The sequence below is a fragment of the Cystoisospora suis genome (genome assembly GCF_002600585.1).
Source record: "Cystoisospora suis strain Wien I chromosome Unknown contig_608, whole genome shotgun sequence".
Lineage (NCBI taxonomy): Eukaryota > Apicomplexa > Conoidasida > Eucoccidiorida > Sarcocystidae > Cystoisospora > Cystoisospora suis.
Window position 1 is genome coordinate 1,164 of NW_027153409.1, and position 9,426 is coordinate 10,589.

The 9,426-nt window shown below is 55.1% G+C and overlaps 1 protein-coding gene across 1 annotated transcript; it reads right to left on the reverse strand.

Moving 5' to 3' along the window:
* Window positions 1–1,473: 1,473 nt before the first annotated feature.
* CSUI_001511 (uncharacterized protein) lies at window positions 1,474–4,064 on the reverse strand. The gene is made up of 3 exons (XM_068061717.1): window positions 3,515–4,064; window positions 3,006–3,194; window positions 1,474–2,420 (listed from the first exon to the last, which is right to left on the reverse strand). The coding sequence occupies exons 1-3, from the start codon at window positions 3,732–3,734 to the stop codon at window positions 2,323–2,325; spliced, it is 507 nt and encodes a 168-aa protein (XP_067926307.1). The 5' UTR covers window positions 3,735–4,064; the 3' UTR covers window positions 1,474–2,322.
* Window positions 4,065–9,426: the final 5,362 nt, after the last annotated feature.

The following is a 9,426-nucleotide window of genomic DNA, read 5'->3' on the forward strand; positions in this document are numbered from 1 at the left end:
GGGCAGAGCAAGGCTCTGACACGAGCTGTCCCCCGCGCGGCTGGCCCAGCCCCGCATACACGCCGCCTGAAGACTCCCGAAGTCACGGAGGCGGAATTGGACCGTAAACAACCGAGCACTGCCGTTTGAAGGTATCATATCGGTAAAGGGAGCCACGAGAGGCGTAACGGACCGCGTGGTTCGTCCCGGGAGCCCCTAAGCGGGAATATCGGGCTCTCCTTCGGGTGCAGGCGACGGGCTCCGCGAGGCCTCCGAGCGGCTGGCGGAGGTTCCGCTCCACGAGGCATCCTCATTCTGGATCGGCGGTTCATATTCACGTACGCTCGCGCGGACGCGGGGCGAAAACAACTCAACCCCGAGATGGTTAGAAAGTGGGTTGGGTGGACGGGGCCAAAAAAAAGGGTCACGCCGGTAGTTGGACCGAGCGCCCCACTTCTGTCACCAAAATCTGTTAGTGTCACCAGTGTACAACAAGTTAGATTAGTGGGCTGCTCAGTCCGCCTCAAGGGGACTTGGCGTGACTCGAGGTTAACCCTCCGAAAAAGACTCGAAAACTTAGATGACTTAGTCTCCCCCCCTCAGGGCGATCCACGCTCTCCGGGGTCGCCCCCCCCCAGATCACACCATTGCACGTTCTCCTGTACCGACGCTTCGGCCAGCGACTACCCGCGAAGTCGCCAGGCAGAATATCACCCTGTATCACCAACTGTGTAGGGCTTCGTCTGCTCTCTCACGTCCACATGGTGGAGTTAACTCGGTGCAGCTGCGGGTGGACAAGCAAGTTCTTGCGCACAAGCATACTGAGTACAATCTCCAGAGAGTTCCCGTAGCCATCATAGTATATCACTACGACTATAAACGCGATCAATGCAGTTACGTTACATCGCGTGTGAACGCCCTCGCTGACTGGAGAGACTTGTTCTGTGCTGAACGGCTGGCAACCCCGGGCAAGGCGACAGTCGCGGACACGACTGTACCTCCACGACGCACTAGAGTGCATCAAGTGTCTTTTGACTCACTAAAGCAACTCGACTCTTGTAAACGCCACAGCAAGTACGAGCAAAACTAGGTGGCCAAAACCTCCTACACTCCGGAGTTGAAGCCTTTTCGTCTGCAAAAGGATATGCCACGGCGTTCTGTCGGCCACATCCGGACTGTCTTGACGCTCAACGAGTCCAAAGTGAATTAGAAGAGCCTTCCTATGGGCTCGGTGTAAGGAGGCGTTCGGACTTGCTCTTCATGTTTATGGGCGATGAGTACGGAGCCCGCTCCCCGGGCCCTTTGCAAGAAGCTGAAATCAAGCTGCATTCTGCCTGACGGGCCTCAGAATGAACTCCACACGTTGCACCGTCGTTGCCGCTTACCAGGCTATACAGTCAAACATTTCCCTTCAGTTTGAAACAAGCTTCTGAATGTTTTGCGAGCAAAACGAACAGGCTTTGGAACAGTTCGCGGGCTGTGTCTACAGCGATGATGGGAAAAACACAGATCAGATCAGCACAAACCTTGAATTCTAATACTCTACTGCTACCAAAAGTGAAGCTCCTGATCCAACATGCTGCGCCTGACCAAATAACACCGACTTTGATGTACGCAGTCTTCGAAGCTGTCCAACCCTCGCCTAGCTGCACACAGAATCCCCTTCGGAAAGACGAGGAAGGTGCCCAGCACATTCGACGGACACGCTGACGCCGTGCCTGGTAAACGGCCATGCAAGTGCTGCGCCCGCACGGGCACACTGGAGTGCACCACAAATAGCCACGAACACCGGAAACCGCCGCCACAGCTACCCACGAATTTCACATTGGGGCAGACGGGAGCTGGGAATCGCATGTCGGTTTCTTCAGTACACTGTCTGCTGTCCATATCGCCACGGCGCTGCCTTTATCTCATGCAGCCCCCAAAACCCGCTACAGTCCTTGCAATTTTGGAGGAGCCCGCTTCGCAGCCACTTGTACTGCAAACTCCCGCAGACCGCTATTGGGGAAACTACGGCGGACCTTGGAATGCCCTGCTCCGTCCCTGACGAGGACACTCCCCAAGAAGATCTGCAAGAAGTAGATGGGTGCAATCCGACCGTCTGAACCATGTCTCTTCATCGTCATCAGGAAGCCGGCCTCAGGAGCGCGAGGCCACTATATCCCGGGGTTTAAACCGCGCCCCGTCCTCCGTACAGGGGAGTGTGCGTGCCCACTATGAAGGGCCACCAGGGCATCGGCTTCACTGGGGGACAGTGGCAACGGTGTCACGGCTCACCATGTAGTATCGCAAAAAAACGCCGCTCAGCGTCTTAGCTTTTTCGTCGCGCGCGAACTGGATCGTTCACTTGGGAGCCTTTGTGTAGCCATGGGAAGAGAAAATCGAAAGGAGGTCTTTCAGAAAAGCCGCAGAAGGTTCTTTCATGCCATGCTTCTGACACGCTGAAGCGAGGACAAAGCCAGAAGATGGACACAATCAGGCGTTCGGCGCTTTAGGGAAGGGCCAGTCGCCGACAGCGGTGAGAAAGAAGAAGCTTACAGGGTACTACAGGTTTTCACCCACGGGGTCTTTTCGACAAGTAAGAACTTGCACAGAAATGTGGCATCCTGCCACGATGATGCACTCAACCGGCTAGCTGAGATGCCCACATCTCATGTAATATAGACAACACTTCGTTGGACGACGCAGCATAACGAGTCCTCAAAAGACGCTCCTAGTTGACAACTGCGCGGAGTATCTGATCCTGGCAAGTTAGTGCCCGGCAGCAGCTGCCTCACTTCCTGCTTCAAGCGGACACTCGGCAACGCTGTCCTGTCTGGACCGTCAAATTTGCTCTGTAACAAAAAACTTTTCATACGAGCTCGTAACTCCACCGGCAATTTTCGTCGGCCATCGAAGGGATGCACTCAATGTCTGAGCATTCCTGCTAGAGCGGGAATGCGCGGACGTCTTTCAGCCGCCGTCCGAAACTGTTTACGTTGTACGGAATCACAGCATTACCACTCCGGTGTGCCAGGGCCTCTCACATGTGGCGCGTCTCATCACTGTCATTCCTTCCAGCCCTAACTTGAACTTACCCAAAGTAATATCTCGCGCGATCGCGCCCATCTCCGAGTTCATGTGATCCATGGAGTACTTCGGATCATACTCCGGGTGGTTTGCCAGCAAGTTCCTCAAAAGCACCTCGTCTGAAGCCAACCCGCAACAAGCAAATGCTGAGATAATTCATTGAAAGATAATGCCACAATACACTCTTCTGAATCACCTCGAATCCGCAGTAGAGCTCTCAGGTGAGACAACTGGGATCTTGTGAGCCCGCTAACCGTGACACAAGAGGGTCGTGAGTCAACACTGTGGTTCAAGGATACCGCTCACAAAGCTCCTGCAACAGGGTGATATCGAGGGAGTGCTTGACGCTGGGACTTTGCTAGGGAGGGGTGCGACCGTGGCTGCGGTAGACCTGAATGAGGGGCATCAACGTCAGTGTTGCAGCTAGGACACGTAAAAAGGCTCAACGCCTGCTTCCGCTGCCCACCTTCTTTCTTGAAGTAGACTGTCTCCTCGCCAGAGCGCTTCTGGTCCATGAACTTCACACTGCTGAACTCGCGACGAAGCGTAAGTTGACTTCCGCTACTGGGGGTTGTGCGGACCCCAGGAACGAACACAGTTCTTTTGACGTAGTGCGGACGCCATTCCTCCGCTGAACCGCGGCGCATCACGGTTCGCCTGAGGACGCTGCCTGCTACAGTCGCCATCGTGACACCGGCGGTAGGGAGTCCGCTCTCCCGCTACAAGACCTATGAATTCGCAAAGACCAAATATATGTCAGTAACACGCTAAAACGACCATGGAGTACTTTCAAGGGTAGTGCCAGCGCCCAGGTGTGACAAAGTTACGACACCGGCTGCTCTTCAGTCAGGAGAGCTGTGTCCGCCCAGCAATGGTCGGAATCATTCACCACGATCAAGGACGAAGCTAAGAGCCACCCACACAAAAATGCGTGCCTAGCATTCTTAGCAGCAGACGTCGTGTAGAGATTTCTCTGCCAACACTTCGCAAAAAAAAGAGAGCAAATGCAAAAGATATGCTCTTCACGCATGCGGCCCGCCAGTACGACAGAAGGCAGTAGTCTGGGATCCTCCCCTGGACCCAAGGCGGAGCTTGCCGAGCATGCAGGGACACTTTTGCTACTTTCTTGCTGATGCCGTAAGCGCCAATCCGTTAACGGCCGCTCGTCACGGGTATCACTCGGCACGCTTGGGCTCGACTCAGCCGGAGCGGGAGCTCAAGAAAAAACTTGTCTTTCTCTTATTGCAGCGTGGCGTGCTATCACTGCAGTGCATACACCTATCGTGTCAGCCGGGGAAACGCCCAGTTTGAAGATGTAAGTGGACAGCTTCTGACGAGAAAACAAATGATAGGAGTCTACCTTCAAGACCAGCACTAACGGGAAACAGCGTGGGGTTCTTCATTCTTCAGGAAAAGGGTGAGAGGTAAGCTCAACTGTATTACAGGAGAGGGCGGCCCACGTGTGTCCTGTTCAAAGGCTCGCCCTTGCGAAGAGGCTCACCATTTTGCCAAGGGTAAGTCAGCCTCTTGTCTAGCATTTCTTTTGGGCTATTCTTTGCTTTTTTCTCCTTCCAAGGATTCGCCCGTACACAGCACTGGACCGGGGAGCTGGCGTGGTGTGCTACTGCCTGTAAAGGTTGCCGCGAGCACTTGAGTGAGGTTGATCCTGTCAGTTCACAAGGCACATGTACGCTGTTGCGGACCGGCCGTAGTTGGCTACCGGCGGCCACTCACAACACGGCACTCGGTGACGCGGCACTCACCGGAGGCACGGCAGACAGGGTGGCGCAGAGTCGCATTGAGGGCGTTACACTGCCCGGCCTGGTTCGCTCTGCGTATGTTCTTAGTTTCTTACTCGTGGAGAGTTTGTGAACCTTCGTTGTTCTTGAACAGTCTTGTCCGGAGAAGCCACGGCTGAGCAAAGTTAATCCGTCTAGTCGAAGCACCTCCAGATCCGCGTCCTGCAGGTAGGGACCGCCACACATTCCAGCGGGAGTCTGGCGGGGGGCACTCAGACCAACGACGGGAGCGATTCGGCGGAGAAAACGAACGGGACTACCACAGACGAGCGGGCGGAAGAAATTTGTCCCTACCTCAGTGTGGCGGCTAGGCCTCGCTGATCGTTCCCGTGCTTAGCTAGCTTCCTTGTAAGGAATTTCATTTCTAGTCATCTGACGTGATCCAGCAAATGAGTTAGGTGTAAGGGGCCGCTACGGTGGAAGACCCGCTTTAGGAGATGCTGTTTTTCTCTACTACTTTCGACAATTATTCGCCATGAGACTAGAAGGCCAAGGCACGTCGCTGCACGATCGTCAGAGGCAGCTGGCGAAACGGTCTGTCATGGTTCAATAGCTGCTGATGAAGGGGTTCACCTCTCTGAATCTGGCGTAAATGAATGGGCGAGCTGTTTCAAGAGGGTGCCGGTGTCAATTCCTTTATTTTCCGGCAGCCTTGTAAGCTCCCTACGTCGGTCAACCAGCGGCTATGGCACGACAGAGTATAGAAGCTGCTGCTTTCGCTGGTTCCTCGCACGTGTTTCCGGAGAGTCACTTGTTAAGTCACCTACTGTAGTATGTGAAAATCACACCTGATCTTTCGATCCTGACTGACGTCCCGACACCGTAGCATGTAAGCGTTGTCGCCCCCCGGGGCCTGAACTCGCGTGGCACAGGTGCTGCGCAGTGTAGGAGACTGAAGCGTAGGTAGTCCTTATCTGTTACCAGCTTTGAGGCTTGGCGGACGCTGACATCTTTAGCTGTAACAACTACAGGGTTGTTATTGATATTTGTTGGACACGGTCGACGAACTGGTAGGAAAAGGAAGCTTTACTCATCTCGAGTGTAACGTGCAAGAAGGCGGACCCTGCGGGAGACTTGTGCTATTAGTGTTGTAAGCTGAGAGGGCAGACGGCGGCCAGCGGAGTTGGTGGAATGAGTGTTTGACCGGTGCCGTGTCCCTTCCTGAAGAATGGCCTCCGGTTGTGTGCTCGCGGTGCCGGCTCGTGTAGACCCTACATCTTGTAGTTGTCAACATTGGCATGCTCAGTTAACTATATTCAGAGCTTAGTAACTAGTTAGCCGTAAGTATTACGCTGCTCGACACCCGTTTAGATGGGCAATGCGTGAGACAGCCGCGCTTGCAACGAACGCTTTCGCGGGAGGCCGCCTGAGCTGCGCGGAGTCGTGATGTCGCCCGGACCCCGGTCACGACACCGCAGTGTTGCGAAACCCCAGCTGAACGGATTGACATTCGGGGCATCGCGAACACTCTGGACTCCGCACTTCTCGAGCCCCCCGCTCCTCGGGTGAAGTGGCGAGCTATCTCTATCCAATGCAAAAGCTTCCCTAGCCATCCTGAGTGACCCAAGCCCTGTCCCGGGGAATCGCCGCGTAGCTTTCGCCCACCGGGCCCGGCGTCGGCGCTATACACCGTGCCGACTCCGTCGCCAGACGTGCGACGTGGCGACCTCTCCTGAGTCGATGTAAAAGCTTCAGTTACCCGAAGCGCCCGAAGCCCTACCCATAAATGACAGCGACGTTCCGTGTATCCCAAGAACTCTCTGTCTCGGGCACCGAGAGTAATAACATGGCGGCCCTACCCGGCTCGGGCTGGGCAGCAAAGGCCGAAAAGGGTAACGGACCCCACTTGTCCAGTCTACTTGGAAAGTCGTGGTAACTCTTTTCGCTTGCAGGACCAGCGGCAAAGTTCACGTGCCGCCAACTCGCCATCTGACAAAACGAGGACTGCGACAGCAGCGTCGCCCGCTGGCAACACTCCGGCAGGCCATCCCGGGCTCCTTCCTGGCCTAGTAACAAGACCGGCAGTGGACCCTCGTGCCAACTAGGGAAGGAACGGAAGGGATGCTCCCAGGTACGCCTTAGTGAGGGAGATAAGGTGAGAGTCCTTTTGTGTTCCCCCGGCAATCTACTCCAAGGAAATAGATGCGGGATGCTGACCGGTAGCGCGTGGGGAGAGGAAGACCGTGTGCAAAGAAGGCTCGTCTCTTGCGCTGTCGTTCTGAGCTGCTCAGTCAGAAGAGTAGGGTAGATTTGTGAAGTCAGCTGCCGCGGAGGCCAGCTGTCGCGTTCGTCGCAAGAAGAGGGCAGGATCGAGCGACTGGCCAGCCTTACCTTTTGAAGCTTGCAGGCACTGGCCCCCGCCTTCACTCTAGTCTAGTTTAAGATCCAGTCAGTGACGGTTGTCTTCAGCACTGCTCGCGACTCCCCTATATAGGCACAGCACAACAATCGCAGTTGCGTCTAGCGCACCCTCGGTTCTTGCTTTCCGCCTCCGGAGAGGGGCCCCGGGGTCTGCCCGGTGCTCTATAGCGACGCGCTGTCGGACTGCTTCGTGGACCCTGGCGGCCACTTTGTGGATGTTCGTCGGTGAGCCATATACAATCAACATCTACGCTTGACGATGTTGGCGGCTTTCTTCTAGTTCCTCTGCTAGGTTCAAACATTGCATGGGGTACGTCGAACCTGTTCGGCCGAGCGTCCTTCACTGACCGCCCCGGGCGGAATCGACAAAGCGGTCTGGATTTTTTGTCTGGGAGGTTTCGATTCGTGTTCCAGGGCCCACGTCCGCAAAGCAGCAAGGTATCTACTAGGCGTGAGGTTGATGGTGTCGCAGTGCATCGTCTGATTCCATATAGTCGGACTCCTTTGTTTGTGGATTAGGCGGTATGGTGGCAGCAGTGAAGGGCTGGTTTGATCTTCAAGGTGCAGACAATGACACTGTTAACGCGGACGCTGAGGAGGTGGAAGAGGACGATTTTCTGGGAGCTTTTCCGGACAGAGCACGAGCCAGCCGTCCGTCGCGGCGTTCTTTATCCAAAGGTCTTCTGTCGACCACGAAGTCGAATAGCCGTAGCGCTAGGTTCTCGTTGCTGCTTTGGGCTAGCGGAATCTTTCTGGCCGCTGTTCTTCTTGCTATCAGCCTGAAGACAGCAGCGGTTCTGAGACAAGTTTCTGCGAAAGAGAAGGAGACTGAAGATATTCGAAAAGCGCTCGAAGCGGATATTGCGGTGGACCGAGAGGCTCTGAGGAAAGCTGCGGCTGTGGCAGATGAAAATAGGCAGATGGAGGCCAGCCTTGTGGAAAGGGACAGGCCAGCTCAGGCCGCTAAGAGCGCGGCCGATGGACAGCCGGAAGAATCTGCTGGTCATTCCCCTCCGAAATGGTCGCGGCAAGTTTTTAAGCTCAAACTTGCTGGTTCCCCGTTTTCATCCCTTCGTATGAAGAAGACGAAGGGCAAGCGAACAGTATTACCAGACGTTCCCGTTTCGGAGAGTCAGAGGCTTCCTGCGGCGGCAGAGGGCAGTGCCTCGGGTTCGCGATCTGCTTCATTCTCCGAAGAAGCGACTGCGACTGCTCTACCCGGCCCAGTACCTCCACCACTTGATGGAAGTGGCAGAGGGGGGGACTCGTTTCAGGCCATTGTGGCAAAACTGAGCCAGGAAGCAGAGATGCTTCGACAACGAGAGATTGTGTTGCAGCGGAGGCAGGAGGATGCTATGGCTGAGTTCAGAGCAGTTGTCCGGAGTCAGTCTCCTCAGAACTGGAGCCAACAACAATTCATGAAGATTACTGAAGAGATTGCTTCCCCGGGGACTCACCCCGAAACCAGGGAGCTGTTACAAGCTACCAGACTAGGCAAGAAGGCGAGCGCCATGCTGAAGAACCTGCGTGCGGAACTTCTCGACCAAGGCATGAGAGATTTTCTCTCGAGAAAACAGGCTGAGACCCAACATCAGCTGGAAGAGGCGAAAAAACACCTGAGAGATTTGCAACGCACTCTGGGTTCGGACGATGAGTCGTAACGAGCAGTGGATGAAGTCTTGCAGGGTTTTTTCCCGTTACTAATACGTCACACACATGGTTGCTGTGTTGTGAACCACCGCTTGGCCATCCGTCCTGTTTCAACGATGAGCATAGGAGCCGGGGCGTCCCCTGCTGCGTAGGAATGTGGGCTTCGATGTTTCTCTCCATGTATAAATAATCTTCAGGGCTCCCCTCCTTTCGGGGGCCTCGATTGCATTGCACAACAAACGGAGGAGTCCGAGTTCTCAAAGACGCTTTTGTGACGGAGGAGGAGGCTTCTGGGTTGCTTTGTCATTCTCCGTGCCAGGTGCCAGGTGTGTGACAGTTTCTTGCCTAGCAGTTTTCTGCACCGCATGAATTTTGCGAAGTTGTACCTCTTACGATCGCCTGGGCAGTGACACACGGTATCTTGGCGCCTGCAGTTCCGTGTTTGTTCTGTAACGCGCTGAACAGGGCAATGTGCGACTTGTGGTCTTGCTCATGACGTGCGTGATCAGCGGTCCGCACATGTACAAACACAGTAGCAGGCTGCATTGTGTGCTGCCGCGTCGCTACT